The sequence below is a fragment of the Pelodiscus sinensis genome, chromosome 1, assembly GCF_049634645.1.
Source record: "Pelodiscus sinensis isolate JC-2024 chromosome 1, ASM4963464v1, whole genome shotgun sequence".
NCBI classification, from domain to species: Eukaryota; Metazoa; Chordata; order Testudines; family Trionychidae; genus Pelodiscus; species Pelodiscus sinensis.
In genome coordinates this window covers 251620204-251640934 of record NC_134711.1, presented here as the reverse complement: position 1 = coordinate 251640934, position 20731 = coordinate 251620204, and the positions used below count along the sequence as shown (strand labels likewise).

Here is a 20731-nt window from a genome sequence, read left to right as displayed (position 1 = left end):
TGCTTCCCAGGAGAAGAGAAAGGCTGCGATGGAAGAGCTAGCACAGCAGCATAATGCCACGATCACCACACCCACCTCAGTGATGGCATGCATGGCATCATCCATGGAGCGGGCCACCAACCACCTCCCCACCCACTCAATGGCTTCCTCTCCAAGGGTGCCCAGAGTCTGCCAGGTCCCCAGAACATAGGGCAGTGGGACCTCTAGGGCAGCTGGAACCTCCAGACCACCTGGAGGCAGGTGCCACTCCCAGCCCCATCCCTGAGCCTCTCTTTCCCATTCAAGGTTCTTTTCCCATTCCCTGCTTTGTTGTATGCCCCCCCAATAAAGAATCCTGATTTTTTTTAAACAATGTCTTTATTGTTTGCTCTGCAGGGGAATGGGGAATGTGGGAAAGGAGGGCAGGAGAAGAGAGGGATGAAAGATGCAAACAGGGAATGCAGGGGCCTCTTTTGGAAAGGCACAAGGGGGAGTCTCAGAAATGGCCTTGCATAAAACTGTTCTTCAAGACCTCTCTGAAAAGCACAGCCTCTTGCTGTGCTCTCCTGATAATACTGATGTCCAGTAGTTCGATCTCCCCCAGCCAGATGTTCAGACTCAGCCCCTCACCCCGACCAAAAAGTCTTTCTCTTATTCTCACACAGGTTGTGGAGCACACAACTGGCTGCCATCACAAAGGTGATGTTGAACTTGCTGAAATCCAGAAAGATGAGGAGACTCCTGAACCTCCCCTTTAATCATCTGAATGCACATTCTACCACTATTTGACACTTGCCCAGCCTGGTGTTTAACTGCTCCTTGCTGGGGTCCAAGCTGCCCATGTAGGGATTCATGAGCCAGGGGAGCAAGGAATTGGCTGCATTACCCAAGACCAAAATGGGCATGTCTAGCATACCAACTGATAGTGCAGTCTGGGAAAAAGTGCCGGCATGCATCTTTCGGAAGAGGCAGGAGTTCTGAAAGATACGGGCATAGGGTGCCTTTTTCAACCATCTAACGCTGATATCGGGGAAGTGTCACTTGTGATCCATGAGGGGCTACAGCACCACGGAGAAGAACCCCTTCCTGTTGATGAACTCAGAGGCACGGTGGTCAGGAGCCAAAATGAGGATGTGCGTGCTGTCTTTGCCCCCCTCACCAGTTGGGGAAGCGCATAGTGGCAAAGCCATCAGCTATGCTATTCATGTTGCCAAGAGTGACAACTCTCCGAAGCAGCACGTGGTTGATGGCCTTGGCTGCTTGCATGAGCACGGCCTTAACTGTGGATTTCTCCATGCCAAGCTGGTTCCTGACTGAGTGATAGCTGTCCGGTGTGGCGAGCTTCCAGAAGGCAATGGCGATGTGCTTCTGCACAGGGATGGTGGGTCTCATGTGGCTGGCCTGTTGCCTGAGGGCAGGGGTGAGCCACTCGCAGTTCTTTGGGAAGGAGGGCCTTGCACATGTGGAAGTTCTGCAGCCACTGCTGGTCACCCCATCCCTACAGAATGATGCGGTCCCACCAGTCTGAGCTCATCTCCCTCCACCAGAAGCAGCGTTTTTCTGTGCCCGGCTGTGAGGGGTGTGCACAGCCGCAGAAGCACCAAGACCTGGGTGAGCAGGACCTGAAGGGCAGGCTGGGGTTTGTCCTCATCCTGGTCCCACTGGGGAAACATGCTGGCAGTTTGGAAGTTCTGCACCATGAGGTACAGCACAAAGCCTGTTAGCCTGGCACAGCTCTGGCTCCATGGTGTCAGTGCTGTGGCATCACCGTGGACAACCAGAGCACAAAAAGGCACATTCTCACTGCATCCCTCTTCTGCCCCACAAGAGGGGAGGCAGTGGAGCAGTGGCTTGTGAGACACAGCTGTAGAGAGGAGCCCATGTAAGCACACATCACAGCTTGCTAGTCCACTCTCCTGGTGCCCTCCCCAGAATGCTTCTGGGGGCTCTAAGTTCAAGGCAGGCTCCATTCAATGTGAATGTGCTATTTTGGACTAATTCAGACTAATTTCAAGGCTTCCCCATAGTAGGGACACGCTAGCTTGAATTTGTTAAATCGTGAGTTCTTAAATTGAATTTACTAATTTCAAAATAATTTCCTAGAGTAGACATTACCTAAGTCTGTGAGGGCATGTCTACACTTGCACCCTCTTTCGAGAGAGGGATGCAAATGAAGACATTCGAAATTGCAAATGAAGCCGGGATTTAAATATCCCGCGCTTCATTTGTATATTCGCATTATGTCGCTATTTCGAAATAGCGCTATTTCAAAATAACAGACACTGTTAAGATGCCGTTATTTTGAAAGAAAACCCTTCTCTTGAAATAACTGGCAAACCTCATTGTATGAGGAATACCAGTTATTTCAAGAGAAGGATTTTCTCTCGAAATAACCACATCTTAACAGCGTCTGTTATTTTTAAATAGCGCTATTTCGAAATAGCGACATAACGCGAATATACAAATGAAGCGCGGGATATTTAAATCCCGGCTTCATTTGCAATTTCGAATGTCTTCATTTGCATCCCTCTCTCGAAAGAGGGTGCAAGTGTAGACATACCCTAAGGTGTCACAGGACTCCTCATTGTTTTTACAGATACATTCTAACATGGCTACTCCTCAGACTTTTCACAATATAAAACAGGACTTCCAAGGAAAATAATTCATCCAGAGACCAAATTCAAATGCTTCCTATTAAAATATGAAAAACCAAGCAAAAGTATAGAGAAAACTCAAAAGGGGATTAAAATTGAACTAGTGTAAAATTTCACCCCCAAAGGGACACCTAACACTATTTTAAAATATTACACTAACTTGGAGTGAATTCCCAAAGCCTCTGGAACAGACACACAACATAACTCTAGATTTTATGTTTCTTACTCTTAAAAATAAAAAATTAAATAAAAGCCACATAAGGGCAATAATTTACTAATGCAAAAGCTGTTTAAATACTGGATTCTGTCAACACATCTAGACCGTCAAGCTGCTGCTTCACTTACATATTTAAATATTAAATCATGTTGTTATTTAGGATATAGTCATACAGTGAAAGATAATGTCACAAACACCGATGTCGTGATGCTCTTTAGACTTCCATATTAATGCATGATGTGTTGATTTAAAATAGCTGACAAAGCATCAAAATATATCTTTTTCTGAAAAAAAATAAAATATTTTATTAAAACAATCCAAAATAAATTGCTGGGCAATTATTTGTAGCTGTTACCTCTCCATTTTCTAACTAAGCAACATCAGAAATCTTGCCACTCCTCCAGCTACTGATTTCTATAGTTCAGGTTTTAATCTGCATTTCTGGAGTAGATAGTTTTTTAGATAAAGCATCATCCCAATTTTCATTCACATCATCTACTGAAATTTTTATTTATTTAAATCTGAGTAGAGTCTTTTCTTCCCATTCTTCTTCAGGAACCTCACAAACAGAAAAACAATCTTCAACTGTTGCATAATCTGCTAGATGCTTACAATCTGGTATGCGACTAATTAACTCATCCAGATGCTACAGTGAAGATTACTAAGAACCATCTGGGAGCGAGAGTTCTGAGCAATACAAAACAGAAAAGCACTGTTAATACAATATTTTTAATTGTAATGCTCTTCAATTCATTCCAACTTGTAGCAGATCAGTTCACAACACCCAGTAGATTGACTTCTCCACAGGCAATGCTGTGCTTTAAATTGTGTCCATTTTATCAATTAGAAATGACATTAAACACTGACAGAAGGTTTTTAGTAATTTGATTATCCTATCATACCACTTTAAACAAAAGGTGCAGTTTCCTGGAATCCTTTTGGCTTCATATTTTAAAGAGTCATACCGGCATGACCAAAGGCTCTATCCAGAAACAGCAAGACGATGATTTTTTGATGCTCTTTCGTTTCCAATTCACAAACAATCTAGCAACCTCCCACAATTCTTAAACAACTAGTATAATACTTTCTCCAGTCCTCAGATGACCTGCTACTCACTTTTAAACTATACTTCTCTACCAATGTATTTCCAAAGTCTTATTTTGTGGAGGGACACTGGGCTATCCTTCAGTGTCACTATTCTAAATCACTCAAACATTGTTTCACTAATATTATCACTCTCCATTTCTTTTCTTTTGAAACAGCCTTGAACTATCAATGTTTTCTTCCCACCCGTGGGGAGTTGTTAACATGTCCTGAAACTGTTTATAACTATGGCAGAACTCCTTCTCTACCTTCCTGTGTTCCACATCCATGAATGACTTTTAGTCTTCGAAGTTCAACACTTTTAACTAGGTTCCTTTCTCTTTGTCAGCTTCTCTCCCTTTCCCTTTACATCTGGTTGAGATGGAATGGCTGCTTTTCTGACTACTTTACCAAGCTGCAGCACAGCATTGCACTATCTGGGCAGGTCGGCATATGGTCAGAAATGAGAATCACAGCAGGCCATTCTTTTGCAGGGGGTCTCACTGTGAGGGAAGATGAAAAATCTCTGTGAAGGAGCTTGAAATCTTGTGCCAGCAAAGCAAGAAACTGCTGCTTGGAAGTGGCTGCAAGCACGAGTGTTGCTCTATTTCTGTTTGAAGCAATGTGCAATATTCTCCTAAACAGCTTTTATAATATTTTAATTTTATTTCACATATTAAGAGTAAATATAGTGAATGCAACTTGACAAACTGCAAAAGTAGGCTTAATTCATTATCAGTTTCTGGTTGAGCTTCAGCCAATGATTATTACAAAGAAAAATAAGAATAAAGAGGAAATAAATTACGATAATAGATAATAAATATAATCAAAATTCTGGTGTAATATTGACTAACTTTAGACTACTCCTTCAGAATCACAAAAGTAATCAAATATATGTGAGCGTAAGGCTATTTAAACTCCTGACAAACGCTATGAGACCTAACAGCTAATGAACAACTCCCAATATTTATTATCACACCCTGATAAGACTAAGTATATATACCATTGTTATATGAAAAAAACATTAAAGCCTTTTTTTTAAAGTGGCAATAAAACAGGCTTTAATTACCACACCTACATTAAACTACAAACAATTCCATTCAAATACACAAAAATAATATTTAGAGTGTTCTGGGGTTGCTCAGAATCTTTATGATACATGGAATCTATTGTGTTGTCATTTTTATAATCATTCACATTTGTGGTTACTACCAGGGAAAAGGAGTGTGTGTTTTTATTTGACAATAAAGGTTGTCTTACAGTTACTAACTCCTTCCTTTGAACATAAACTAACAAACCCATGTTATAAAAATTGGCACAAAAATAAAAAAACAAAGCTTGTGGTATCTGAGCTAATGTGAAAAATAGTCTTCTTAAGAGAGCTGTCAAGTAGCTATTATACTTATTCATAGTTCCTTGAAGTTTATCTTGATCACAAATAAACATCCAAAATCTATTTAAAAAACTCAGTATATATCTTGTTATAAAAAGAAACCAATTGAGTAGTTTCACTTATATAGGCATATAAATACTGAATATTTTATTAGCAACGAATGACGACATTAGTGAAATATTTTAACATGAAGCTTTGCTTTGTAAACTGCCTGTCCCATATGTCAAAACGTCACCTACAATAAATCACAGAATTTAAGACCAGTATTTCTTGTTTAAACATGCCACTTATTTAGCAAAATCACTTGTGTGAACAAGCATAGATTAAAGTATACTAACTTAAGCGGTCTTGCCATCCAACTGCCATCCATTATTAGTTTGTAATTTTCAGAGTGCTGAAATATCATGCTTGTACATTTCAATGCTTTAACACCATCACCCATTTGAAGCTACTTTAAACTTTCAAACAAAACAGGCAAGCACGTGTGTTTTGATGAACATGCTTTTCATCCTTTTAGACAAAGGAACTTTCTCTGCTAAATTATAGGAGTTACATCAGTTAATTTGTGAACACCACAATTAAATAATTTATTCCACAGAAAAAAATAAACTGCATTATAAAAACACTTTTCTCTTGTATTTTTTTAATTCACACATTTATAGTTGGGATTTGCATTGCCTGCTCACTCCACGGCTAGTAGCTTTCAGCTTAGTATATCATTTTTGGCTGTAATGGTAACAGACTATTTTTTTCTATAACAATGATGCCTGAATCTCAAAAAGTTTGGCATGAAAGAACCCAAAAGACTGAATGCTTATTCACAGCTTATCCAGCCCTCTGGCACTAATTAGTTGGAAATTTCACCAAAAAAGGATATTGCTTATAAGACTTTCAGGACTTTCTGCTTATGAGAGGCCAGAAATGCTGTAAGGGCTGCAGTCCAGATTACTGCTGCCCCTCTTATTCTAGTCACATCCAGAAACCCTGAATACTAAACCACTAAGCTTCTGTTTGTTTGTTTTGTTTAGAAAATTTGGAAAATTGTGCATACTTGAAGGAAAAAAAGGTTTCTATTTTATCTGAACCAATTTATGTATATGTATCATTTATTTTATTCATTCCTATAGCACTTAATATGGCAGCAGCAGGCTTCAGTTTTCTAAATTTAAACAAATTATGCAGACCACCATTCACAAAAACTAAAATTATTGCAAGCACTAAGGTTCCTTCTCTAAAGAAGAAGAGGGAGCTCTGCCCCCAAGATCCAAGACACATATCAATAAACACAATTGTTTAAAAGTTATGACACTATATTTTCATAGTAGGAACTTTCAATGAAACAATCTTTCCATGTGTGGTCTTGGTGACTAACCCAGAGTTCTGTCAAATTTGAAGACAAATATTTCTTTACAGATGAGTGAAGAAAAAAAGAAAAGAATCTAACAGAAGGGTGCCTAGAGTTCTCCTTATGTGAACCAAATAAGTAAAAACCGTAAGTTACCTGACTCCTTTGGTCACTAGTGACAAGACTATACAGTCTGTGAATTCAAATCTCTTCAAAGGCAGGCAGAGAATTTACAGTGAGAAGAATTAAAGGAAAATATTATACTTCTGTGTAATCAAGATAATACCCCAAAATCATATTTCCCAATATATAGATTGAAAAATTGAAAGTCCATTACTCAAAGATTGCTTCTAAATATAGACCAGATTAATCTTTGTTATTTTTCTAATAAATCATTGTAATACTAGACCAGGATAAAACAGATAATGCTGCCCTCTTGTGCTAGACTTGCAAAAGAGAGGAAGCCGTTTATTCAGTTAAGAGAACAGATGAAGTGGAACATATGGAGCATTCACTATGAAGTGAAAAATGTCCACAGTTTCTTCTGAATAGCTAACCTGGCAAGCATGTGACTCCCATACTGGTATCTGGATGGAAGAGCAGGGGAAAGTTTGAAGAGAAAAGGCCAAGTTGAATATCCCTTTAAAAGAATGCAAGCAAGTTTTATTATCCATTATAGATAAATAATACAAAATAATGTCTGAAATCCAACAATGTGGCATCACATATAAATCAAACATTATGATGACACCATAACAGGGGATCGGTTGAGATCTGAAAGTAAAACTGAATTTCAGTGCCCTAATTTCCAATCACCACTTCTGCGCGTAGAGTAACATTTTCAGAAAAGGTTAAGCCATTGAGGTGCTTCTGTGCAATTTGCAATAAGACTTAGGCACCTAAGGGTGCATCTACACTGATATTAAAAACCTGCCTAGATGCTGGGACTCTTTGGGCTCTACCCTAAACCCAAACATCTACACCACAATTAAACAGCCCCTTAGAACCACACTCCATGAACCTGACACAAACCACTGGAGCTGATAGATATGTCATGATATGTCGTGATTCATCACCTTTTTCGATTTTCCAGTGCCACTTCCCTGACCCTGCTTACTAGGCTCTTTCCCCAATAGGAACTCTCAACACTCTTTCGCAGTCAAACTGTTTACTAGTTGTCTGACTGGATTTAGAAGTCTAATTTACTCCACAATTTTTTAAATCTTAGCAGCCGTGCTAAATACTACAGCCAATATTTTCAGTGATCATATAAAGAATGATTGTACTCTGCTAAAGAGAAATAAAGAGATTGCTAAAAGATGGTAGTAGAGACATTAACAATGAATTTCTTAACTTCTGGGTTACTGCAATCCTTACTATTGCTTATATCGGTGTAAATATAATATTACAAGAGCAACACAATACTTGCAAAATAACAGTGTATAATAATGATCATCCTCATCATCATAATGCACTCCTTTTAATAAATGGAGACATCTCTGGTCCAGGCAAATGTTGCTCCAGTTCTAAAGTTACCTGGACAGGAACTGATGAGCAAAATGGAATCCTCAGGGTGAAAGTCTAAAATAAGATGCGCACAGTACAAGATTTTCCAGATGATTGGAAGATGATGCGCATATGGTGCTCAGCACTTAAAACTACTGACTGCTCCAACTTGAATAAGAACAACCAGAGTTCCATTTCTTCATGAGAGAAATGGGATGTGCAAAAATACCTATCTACCAATATCTTTATATGCTACCATTAGTAAATGATGTAGGAGAAGGAACATGTGTACACAGAAATTATTCCTAACTCACAGAATAACTATTGCGAATGGAAAAGCATACATGTAAAAATCATAGAGAGAACTGGGTAATACTGGTGGATTTGTTCTGTGCCTAGAGGTTGTTAAAAAACAAATGATGATCTTTTACATCACACTTTTTATTTATAGGTTTCAAAATAAATTACAAAGCAGACTGGTAACACCATATGGAGCTATTTAATTCCACCCCACAGATATGACCCAGAGATTGTTATAATAAATTACGTTCATTGAGCTTACTACAAGATGATTACATCTCCCCACAGATGGGGTCACTGTACCTTGTTAAACACTTCAAAAGGGGGAAATGCTGCGTATCTGGTGATATCCCCCTTGGTTGGTCCTGCCATTCCTCATGACCAGCTCCAACAGGCATCACAAAAACAGATATATTCTGCTCCACTGAACACTGGCTCTCAACTCATCAGCCCTCTATCTGAGCACACAGTTTTCCTTACCGCCCTCCAACTTAAATTGCCACATAACCTTATTGGCCCACAAAAATAAAATGCATTTAGACACGAATACAGTTATGTTAAAAAATGATATCATAATTATATGCTGCACTCAATCTCATATTCACTATTTTTTAATTCACATGAACTTTTATTCAAAGGAAATATAATAATTCTCTCAATGAAAAGCAACATAGACTTGTTCTCACAATTCCTGGAAGATGTTTTGTAACCGAAAAGTCTCTAGGAACACATCACATCATTCTTCCATTTCTCAGAGACCAGTGCTTCTTCTCTTGCTATTTTCTTTACTCACTACTCCTCACTCTGCATCACTTCCACTTCCTTTCACTGCCTTAACCACTTCTCCCCCTCTCAAATTTCATAATTACATTTCACACAAATTTATCAGGTGTATTTTGCACCCAATTTCTCTATTCCATTTAAGGATACTGACCCATATTATACCTTTTATATTCCTCAATTTTGTTTTCTCATTCTGGGTGTATGACTGAGCTGTGTTTTACAGACATCCTCCCAACTATTGTTCCTACACTTTTTTGCACCTCTATATCATTTCCTAATTTAAAAAAAAAATCTATCTACACATCTTTTCCATTACAAACAACATTTAGGATAAATTTTTCAATGAAAAACTCAATGGATGCCATCACAAAAATGCATGTATACTTGTCACACCCAGAAAAACCTTAAAATCATGTGCATAAATCAAGTAATTAATAATGCAACTGTGGTAGTTCAGTATACAATACTCACTTAATAGTTTCTGTCTGCATGGGCAAATGCAGAATTAGATAAATATCCAGAATAAGGCCAGTTACTAATATGCCATCTTATTTTAAATAAAATGTAGCTAACTTTCTAACTATGATATGATGTAGTAGTAAAAAGTAAAAGAATTATACGATCTGAAGGGAAGCCACCTATGAAAGTTTTTAAAAGCACAAAATGTGTATCAGAAGACCTAATTTCTATTATCATACATTTCATATTTCTAATCACACTTAACGAAGTATTGTGTGTAATTTTTGTTTTAAAATGTTCACCTTACCTATAGGGTTTCTGTCAAAGAACAACATGGGAGCGTTCAAAAGTGACTGAAACATTTTGTTGTGCAGAGTTTGACCAGCATTTACAAGTACTGTGAATACCAACAGACTTCTCAATATGCCAAACAGTACTGTAGCCACAGTCAAGCCTAAAATTAAACAAATAAATATGATCAGAGCATGTACACAGATCTACCTCATTGATGATACAGTAGAAGAGCATTCTGTTTAAAATTGCATCCATTTTGTTCAGACACTTCACATGAAGCAAATCATAATTTTAAAGCTTAAGTCTCTGGATAAATGCTCTTTTCAGTATGAAGCATTACTCTAAACTTTTTAATACATAATTTATCCTAAAATAGTCAATTTAAACAGTTTCTTTTTTTTAACCGTTCAAAAAGAGGCATTATTTATTCAACCACAGGAAATTTTATTAACTATCGGATAGTTTATGTAATAGTCTTTGTATGTCCACTCTGTCATATAATTCAGTATACAATATTATGCATAAGTTGGTCATTATTGGAAAGTTGATATTTGACAACAGACACGAACCATACAGTGACAAGTTACCGGTATTTCCTATTCTAAGGATACGGGAATTGGTGATATTTCAGTCTCACAGTATGGTAATACTGGGAAATGGTGAGTCAATCACTTTTTATACTCAGGTCTACTGATTGTACCATGCTATTTGCCAGAGCTTCTGCTGTCTTAGTGTTCTACATCACTAAAACAGCTTTTATTTTTCTGAATCTCTACTTTATACATACATTCAAAAGGAAATATCATTCCCCCTCCCCATCACCCAAGAACTGAAACAAAACAAAGTCTTTGGCCAAATATTCAGAGATGGTAACAATAGGTATAGATCACATTAGACTATTAAAATATGTCTCCACTACTGGATGAATCAATGCTGCAACAATCAATTCATTGGGGGTCGATTTAGCGGATCTAGTGTAGATCCGCTAAATCAACTGCTGAACATGCTTCCGCTGACTCTGGCACTCCATCGGAATGAGATGCTTTAGGTACATCAATGGGAGAGTTTCTCCTGTAGACCCAATGTGAAGTAGACACTGCAGTTAGCTGACCTAAGGCATGTCAACTCCAGCTACATTATTAACATAGCTGGAGTTGTGTAACTTGGGTCAACTTTAGCCTGTAATGCAGACTTACCCAAAGATTCATCCTTTTGCGATTGGTTTTTAAGATTTTTTTGAGTTGAGATTTAAATATGGCTTCTGTAAAATGAACATTGTACCAACCTACTACTTTCAACTAAAGATGAAAACCAAACAATTCTATCCTTGAGATATTTTAAAATTTCAACATCAAATTTATCTTTTTTTTACCTTACAGAAATCTTACCTTAAATCAATACAATTATTTTATTTTTCGTTAAATGATTTAATTGTACAGTCATATACATGATTTGATTGTACAATTGTGCCTGACAAGGGACCGCCAACATGATATTAACAGATCCAAGAAAAATGTAGAGAGCAACATCAGGATTCTAACATGATTTTCATCGGCTTGACCAAGGTATTTGACACTGTCAACAGAATTGAACTTTGGAAAGTATATGGTGAATTAGCTATCCTGTAAAATTTATCAATCTAGTGCAGTCCTTTCATGATGGTATGCTGGGTCACGTCCTAAACAATGGAGAGACATCACCACTTTTTAAAGTATGAATTGGTAAAAAGCAAGAATGTATCCTTGCTCCTCTCTTGTACATCATCTATTTTTCGATGTTGCTGTTAGAGGCTTTCAAGGATTGGGCATTGGACATACCTATTCAGGTCCTCACTGACGGTAGCATTTTCAGAGACTTTTGGGTCATACCAAAGTGTTCACTACAACTACCTGTGACTTCCTGACTGCTGGCGACAGTGCTTTGTTGGCTCCTTCAGTCAAGGATGCACAGGAGATTTTTGATCGTTTTGTTACTTCTGCATTGGACTCTCTGTGAGCCTCAAGAAGAAAAAGTCTCAGTCTATTTGGAAAGACCCAGCAGTCCAGCGATCACTGCTGCTGATACTGTCCTTAAGGTTGTTGATAAGTTTCACTACCTTGGAAGCTCACTGTCCTTCAGCAGAAACACTAAAGACGATGTATCTGCTCAATTAGCCAAAGCCAACACTGCCTTCAAAAGACTGACCAAATACTTACGCAATGACCTTTGTATAAAGAAGTGGGCTGTGCCCACAGAAGCTCATGATACCATCTACATGTTCTGTTAGTCTATAAAGTGCTACCAGACCATTTGTTGTTTTTTAAGTTTATCCTGCACAGACTAACTTGGCTACCCCCTGAAACTTTCATACAAAGGTTACAGTTTATCAGGCAGTTGTCCTGAATGTCCTGCTGCATGGCTCAGAGCCATGGACCACATACCACCACCATGTTTTGAAACTCAATCAGTTCTATATGCACTGCCTCATGAAGACTGCTCATGTGAATTGGTGGGTCATAATTCCTAACAAGGAGGTCCTGAAACTGTGTGGAGTCATGGGCATGGAAGCAATGCTCGTGAACAAACGGTTTCGCTGGATTGGTCATATTATGAGGATGGATGATTCGTGGATACCAAAGATGGTCTTCTAACACCAGCTTCTTCACAGAAAGCGCTCTATTGGTGGTCAGTATAAGCATTAAAAAGATATCTTAAAGACCAGTGTGAGGTCATGCAGCATATCTCCCGGTGACCTGAAAATCATAGCTCAGAACAGATTGTTCTGGCAGCAAACTATTGTAAAGGCTCTCGAACACTTCAAGAGTCAATGTATCCAGGCATTAAAAAAAAAAGCATAAAATCCTACAAAAGTGCACACCACCAACAGATGGCGGATTTTTATGTGACATCTGTAATTGGATTTGCCAATCAAGGACTGGCTTAGCCACTCACCATCGGTGTCATTTATGATATTCATTGATCAACGACTTAGTCCATACAATCATAAAATGCCAGATTCTGACACCCTTATTCATATTGTATAGCCCCATGGAGCTGCTCATAAAATAAACTCTAAGGCTGTGTCTAGACTACACTTCTATGTCGACAGACAGATGTAGATTAGGCACGTCAAAATTGCTAATGAAGCGGGGATTTAAATATCCTGCACTTCATTAGCATAAACATAGCCACCACTTTTTTTCAAAATGGAGCTTTTTCGAAAAAAGCAGCAGTCTAGACGTGGACCTTTTGAAAAATAAACCCTTTTTCGAAAGATCCGCATCTAGACTGCCGCTTTTTTCAAAAAAGCTCCATTTCGGAAAAAAAAAGCAGCGGCCATGTTTATGCTAATGAAGCGTGGGATATTTAAATCCCCGTTTAATTAGCAATTTTGACACACCTAATCTACATCTCTCTGTCGACAGAGAGGTGTAGTCTAGATGTACTCTATATGAAATAATGCTCTTAAATTATAAGATTCTCAGGGCACAAATTTGTCTTTTCTGTATCCTCTGCGAAAAGCCTACTAAATATGGAGGATCTATGAAAGCAATACACCTGTATCAGAACACTTGTAGTGTGTGTGTGTTTCCCTGAAGTCCCTTTGGACCACCACATCATAAATGAGTGCTACCCATCATGAAATTATTGTGGGTCACAAAAAGTTGAACAACCACATTAAACAAACTGAAAATAGTGGGAACTATGAGATTTGGTTTCCTTCCTATACACTGGATTTTTTTCAGGCTCATTTTGTTTTCTGACTAATGAAAAATGAGCATAAAAATGAAGCACTTTTGGCCAGATTTTCAAAGGCATTTTAGATGCCTATAGGTGCAAATAAGCACTTAGTTGGATTTTAAAACCATGTAAGCATTCAACTCCCATTCATGGGAGTTAAGCACCTAGACACTTTTTTAAAAATCCCACTAGGTGTTCCATCTGCATCTTTAGATAGTTACCTACCTATCTTTACAAATCTGGCAATGTGTACCTATTAAAGAGGCTTTTTTAATTGTTGTGTGGTTTTTTGGGGGGGTTGTTTGTTTTTGTTGTTGTTTTTTTTGTGTTTTTTGGGGGGGAGAGGTTGGCTATGAAACTTTCAAATGAGCATACCCATGATGACGTTTTTAAAAATACAACATTTCATATAAACAAAAACTGAAACAGAAAGTTGCAGTATGGGGATCAATTTCTAATCTCTCTTGCCAACCCATATAATGACTGATGATTAAGCTGAAACAACCTATTAGTATAGACAATAGCTACAAGTTTACAGTGACTGCCTTTTTGAATACTCAATTCCTGGTTTACCTTCCAAAATCCAAATTAAGAATCTGTATTCAACCTACTGCTTCTACTAGAGTTCATTCTTTTTTAATTATTCCAATTAATTTAGTCAGGAAAGAAGGCTCAGTCTGCTAATCTGCTCAGACACTACTGAATCACTGTTAGAAATCCTATTTTCCTACACTGCTGCTTAAAGTGCTCCTTTCAAAACCCTCTATTATAATGGAGCAAATTATTAAAATATCTTACCTGCATAAATTCCTAAATACAGGCCAAGATCTAGATGTCTAGTCTCGTTTATTCCATTATTTCCATGTGATGTGACATTCAGCTTTTCTTGCTGGTTTGACCTACAGAAAGGTATGCAAAAGGTAATCAATACAACAGGAAGTTCACTTAAGCAAGATATGAGCCAGCCACTCTGAAACTGGAAAGCATACCTGAATTTTGCCATATCTATTTATCATATTATCAACATCTACCTTTTTCTACTTATAAACTTTAATCAAAATCTCCAATTCTAAGTATCATCTGTGACCATACATACATGGGTACAGACTATTATTAGTGTCACTTTACTGCAAGAAATTTATTTTTTCCACAACAATAAAGTAAGAGGTAATTAGAAAAGAAGGATGAACAAACACTAAGTTTTCTTGGAACAGGCTTTCCCTTCCCCACCCCAATATATATTACTATTTTCTATTAATTATAGAGCACTTTTCTGCAAGAACTCAAGTAACTTACCAGTATGAAAGCCACCAATCCTGAAGCACAAAAGCAACCTTGAATAAACAAAGGATAACATTTGGATTATTTTGCAAAAAGTATATAGTTCTAGAGACCTAAATTTCCTCAGTCATTCTTCTATGTTCCCCGGTAAAATCTATCATTGAAAATCTGCCCAACCACTTCCTTCTTTCCCCCTTCCTCCTGCCCATTTACCATACTGAACTGGATATACATTTAGGGCCCAATCTCATTCTCCAGTTAGCAGTACACCTTTCTGCACATCTAGTATAATCAAATACTAAGCCATCCATATGAAAGTGCCAGTACATGAGCTGATTTTTCCAAAACCAGCAGTGATCTGCAGAGCATGCTAGGAGAGCAAGAACCCTCGGCCTCCAGAAGGGAAGAAGTTGCCTAGCTATGAGAACTGCCTGAAGGTGAAACAAGAGGAAAGCAAGACATTCCAAAATAACCAGCTATAACAACTCTCTCTAATGGATGTTAATCTTTCTCTTCTGTATACTCCCTACTGGAGACATCCCAAACTTCTTGCTCAGTACATATGCTCACAGGCAAATGAGCCAAGTCCTGATGTTATCAGTCCAGAACTTTATTTTTATAGGAGATTATTAAGAATACAATGTTAAAAGGAAGGAAAAACTGAGAGTTTCTGTCCTCTCTCTCCCACCAGAGATGACTATGATCTTATATGCTCTGTAACATAGCTTAATTTATCTCAAAATTAAAATAATTTAATATTCTCAAAATTAAAATACTTTAATATTTTATTTCAATTAAAATACTTTAGATCTACCCCAGAAAGATCAGATCATTCATAAACACCAATTTCTCAAACATAGTCTCAATTCAGAGATTTCATCAACATTTTCTTTGAAGCCAACACTAATTATTTCCACAGAATTCCATGCAGACACATGACCACGCAGAGAACCCGCCTGGCCCGGCTCTGCCACTCCCCCAGCCCCAAACCAGCCCCAGTTCCACAGCTGCCATGGCAAGGCCTCTCCCCTCCAAGCCAGTTGCTGTTGCAGGGAGAAAGAGTTGGAGGGAGTCCTCTCTCCCTGTCGTAGCCCTGGGGTAACATGAGCCCCAACCCCTACTTCCCCCAACTCACACCAGAGCCCAAAACCCCAGCCAGAGCCCTCACATGCCTGCACCCCAACTCTCTGCTCCAGCCCTGAGCCCCGACACTCCAAATGTCTTGATCCCAGTTCCACCATAAAAATTTTGTTGTGTGCACCAATATGGTGTCACACATCTCCTCCACACTGGTGATCAGAACAAACTTCATTCACATGTATGGAAATAATTAGAGGGAATGCAGCTTCTTACCACAACACAGTAACAAGCCCACACTAGGCCATCCTCAAAATAACTTTGCTGGTTCCACATTCCTTGCAGGAAACAGTTCAAAATTGTTCTCACAAACTTGCTGCAACTTGCCTCACACACAGGCTGCGTCTAGACTGGCAAGATTTGCGCAAAAGCAGTCGCTTTTGCACAAAAACTTGCTGCCTGTCTACACTGGCCACGAGTTTTTGCGCAAGAACACTGACGTTCTAATGTAAGAAATCAGAGCTTCTTGCGCAAGAACTATGATGCTCCCGCTCAGGAATAAGCCCTCTTGCGCAAGTGTTCTTGCACAAGAGGCCAGTGTAGACAGGCAACATGAATTTCATGCGCAAGAAAGCCCGATGGTTAAAATGGCCATCGGAGCTTTCTTGCGCAAGAGAGCGTCTACACTGGCACGGATGCTTTTGCGCAAAAGCACATCTCTTGCGCAAAAGCACATGCCAGTGTAGACGCTCTCTTGTGCAAATACTCAAACGCAAAAACTCTTGCATTAAAGAGTATTTGCGCAAGATCATACCAATGTAGACGTAGCCACAGAGTCTTCCTCTATTTCCTGTTTCCTATTCCTTTTACTTGGTAAACAGTCTCTTGCTTCTTTCCACTATCTCCTGTCTGTTGGCAGGAGAGTCTTTTCCATTATAGGTCTTACAACAGGAACAGCTTTTCTACAACTCTGTCTCATTAACCATACATCACATTTCAATTCTGTACCGAAAACACATTTTCTCCCATACCTATACCTCAAATGCAATCTATGGCTGCCATTATTTTTATTTCATTTAGTAATTATATTACGCATCTCTGAAAAGGGTAGTGAGATACAGTTTGTATGAATGGCAATATAAAATAAATGATTCAACATAAAAGTGCTTTAAATTCATTAGTAGGATTACTGAACTGACAATTATTACGCTAATGTCCTACTGGAGTACAAATTTAAACTATAGAAACTACATTCAGATATTATCAGATTTGACCTGGTATACTGCAAAGTACTAAAATGATTATGCATAAGAGCATCATGTACCATAAGCTTTGCACTTAAACATCGGAATAGCTGTTCAGTACAAAATGTTAATGAAAAACACAAAACAAAAATCCATTCCTTATTATTTGTGACACTCATCAGATATCTTACCTGTGCCAAAATATTTAGAAGTAAAAGAATAAAAATTACAAAGTAGTTTGCTCCAGCAGCAAAATATTTTCTGTAAATCTTAAAGTTTATTTTTCCCTCAGTCCGAGTTTCTTCTGGCAGTGCAGTCACCAAAGGTTCAGCCTATAAAAATTAAAATGGATAAGGAACTACAGGTTGGACATCCCTAATCCAGCACCCTCGGAACCTGACTGGTCCCAGATGAGGGATTTTGTCAGACCAAGGGAGGTCATTTCTGGCTCCCCTGCCACAACCCATCCCACAGGGCTTCCTGGCTACTGCTCCCACTCACTGGCAGCCCAGCTGGGCTACACGCCAAGCTTCCTGGTTTCCATCCCCTGTCTCTTCCCAGCCCCCCTTGGGCAGACAACCTGGGCCACAGGCCAGTCTCATGACCCTCCCATCCCAGGCTCCTGCCTCCACTCCACTCCATGCTCTAGGCTCTTGGACCCCACCCTGAAGCACACCAGGATTTTCTGATCCTGGAATATCCTTGGTCCTGCTGGACCATGAATATTGCTGGACCAGAGTCCCAGTTTATAGAGATGCTCCTGTACTGCTAAAATTCATATTACAGTCATGGTTCTAGAAAAAGTTACTGATAGATCATAGTTATAAATTAGCAATATACTAAATATGGAGATAAAATTATATTTATTAAAATACTTTTAAAACATTAGCATTGTGACACAAAAAACAATAGAAGACTGGAAACTCAATTTTACTCAAAGTACTATTCCAAGAATTTGACTCTGTAAAACAGGTTTCTGGGGGTAGCATCTTTGCTTCTCAGTGAACCCATGTTAAAAGTAACCAGATGTTTGTTCTAACTGCTAGTGTAGTAAACTAAACCTCAACTGACAGTGAAACTGAATATTTTCTCTCTCATGTATCAACATCAGTAATAAAGATTCCAGAGATCAAGATCATAATGTGGGGAAACATTTGCACTCAGTAAGAGCACGTGAGCCTATGTTTAAATACTCCCCCAGAATAGGAATACTTTAAAACGTGCTTTTCCAAATCATGCCTTAATAAACAAACAAACAAACAAACAAAAACAATAGCCCAAAGCTGTGTACCCTACTCCCTTTCATGGATCAAACTCAACAAGAGCAGCTCCCTTAAAACTGTTCAGACTGCAAGAATCACAAAATTCCAGCCAATTTCTTGTAATAAATTCTCCAAAGAGTAAGTACCCACAAGGGAGCTTTTAGTGGTGAAAACAGAAGGAGAGGATGACAAATGGAGAAAATTAGATTGAGGAAGGGGAAAAAAGAAAAATTAATTATAGAGCAAGATGAAAGAGCAAAGAAAAGGCGAAAGAGAGAGAAAGACATTCATGAAAAAGCAGTAAATGAACAAAAAAAGGAAGATACAAAAAAAATCTGCTGAGTATGTAATTTTTGGAATTGTATTGTCAATATGCAGAAAGACTGGTGCTAATATAATACAGTGAAATATACAAATTTTTCATTTAGCTGTCAAGGAATATGACTGCATAGGAACAGGAGAAATGATAGGACCTCCTTGCAGATACAAGAGGAACAGAGGAATTCAGTATACACACACACACACACACACTTTTGTCGACAAAACTATACCTGCGTCTACACTACCGCCGAATTCTGTCGTCATAACGTCGACAGAACTCGGCAGTTTTGTCGACGGCGGTAAACCTCATTCTACGAGGAATAACACCTTTTGTCAACAGAGTTTTGTAGACAGAAGGCGTTATTGCATCTACACTCACTGTCCTTTACATCTACCCTCTTATGTGGACAAAGCAGCTTGCTTTGTCAACGGAACTGGATGTAGTCCAGACACTCTTTGTCGACAAAAGCCTGTAGTCTAGACGTACCCGTATAGGAGAACACCAGTCTGTTCTGGGCTTGTATGTCATGGCTGGCACTATACATAGTTAGGGGTGTGATGCTGGCAACCAGGTGCCAACTCTTGCCAAATGTTTAGGCCTCAACTGAGCACTAACAAATTGATTGCTGGAAACCAGTCTGTTTCACTTGCATGCTAGTATGGTTAAGATGGGTAATAGACTTATAATATGTCTAGTGTTTAGACTTCATGAAATGCTTGTAAGTGAAATTAATGCATGTAGCAATTTACAACATCTTTATTAAATGCTATTAACTAATACTTAAGCTTTGCTTTATAGCTATAAAAACTGTTCGTTCTGAAACATTGAACTATCTGGGGGGATCATTTCCTGCTCATCAAGAAGTCTATCAGAACTAAATGAGCCACTATGGGACAACACAATACAAACACTTTGTTAATTGCTTCGTGCTGAAGGGCTCATCCCATCAGCTTGCCTTCTGGAAGAAGAACATAAAAACAGCTGACAAGAAATTTTTTCATCTCTCTTTTGCTTTTTGGACTTTTACAGGCCAGAGCTGCAAAACAGAAGGAGGGTCAACGTGGGTTAGACCTAAAAGACATTCTGAGCTGACAGATTACTACAGTTCTGTCAGCTTTTGGAATCCTGCTTTAACCTTGTAATAATTCTTCATTTCTTTTTCCTAGCTAATAAATCTTTTGCTTATTTCCTGAAGGACTCACTACAAGTGTTGTCTTTGATGTGAGATCTAACATATAAATTGACCTGGGATAAGTGACTTGTCTTTTGCGACTGGAGGCAACCTGCATATTTTGTGATCTTTGGAGTGCTACAACCATCTGTCATCAGGTCCATCTTGCCTTGGTTACAAGACACCTTAGAATGCCCAAGGGAACTCTTGACTCCATGATAAGATTACTATAGTGAATTAGGGGCTCAGATGTGTTACTGGATTGGTGAAATCTAAGTAAAGCGCATACAGCCAGTTTGGGGCCTCTGTCCCGCTTTTTGATCATTTGCCCTGAGTGTGGCACTCACAATGATGGATCAGTCCAGATAGCATGACATAGGCCCCTTTGCTAGGAATTTAAAATATGGAGCCCACTGGCTTTAGTACCAGTTGGTGCAGAGGAAATTTAAATAACTAATCACTGTCAATTTACAGTAAAATAGTAAGTCTTGTTGGTCTACAGCTATTATTATTGAATGAGGGGAGGGGACTGAAGGCAAAGAACATAAGAAATGGTCATACTGGTGGGGGGGGGGTGCAACAATTTTTACATGGAATGCTGAGAGCTTTTGCAATAAACTAGAAATCCTATATATAATGGA

At 38.7% G+C, this 20731-nt stretch overlaps 1 protein-coding gene across 1 annotated transcript in view; it reads right to left on the bottom strand.

Moving 5' to 3' along the window:
• ABCC4 (ATP binding cassette subfamily C member 4 (PEL blood group)) overlaps positions 1-20731 on the bottom strand; it is a 203069-nt gene that overhangs the window by 110908 nt on the left and 71430 nt on the right. The window contains exons 16-19 of the mRNA XM_075918815.1: positions 17527-17667; positions 15030-15067; positions 14532-14632; positions 10027-10173 (exon numbers count right to left, since the gene is read on the bottom strand). Of these exons, the coding sequence (XP_075774930.1) occupies positions 10027-10173; positions 14532-14632; positions 15030-15067; positions 17527-17667 (427 nt within the window). The remainder of the gene's footprint in view (positions 1-10026; positions 10174-14531; positions 14633-15029; positions 15068-17526; positions 17668-20731) is intronic.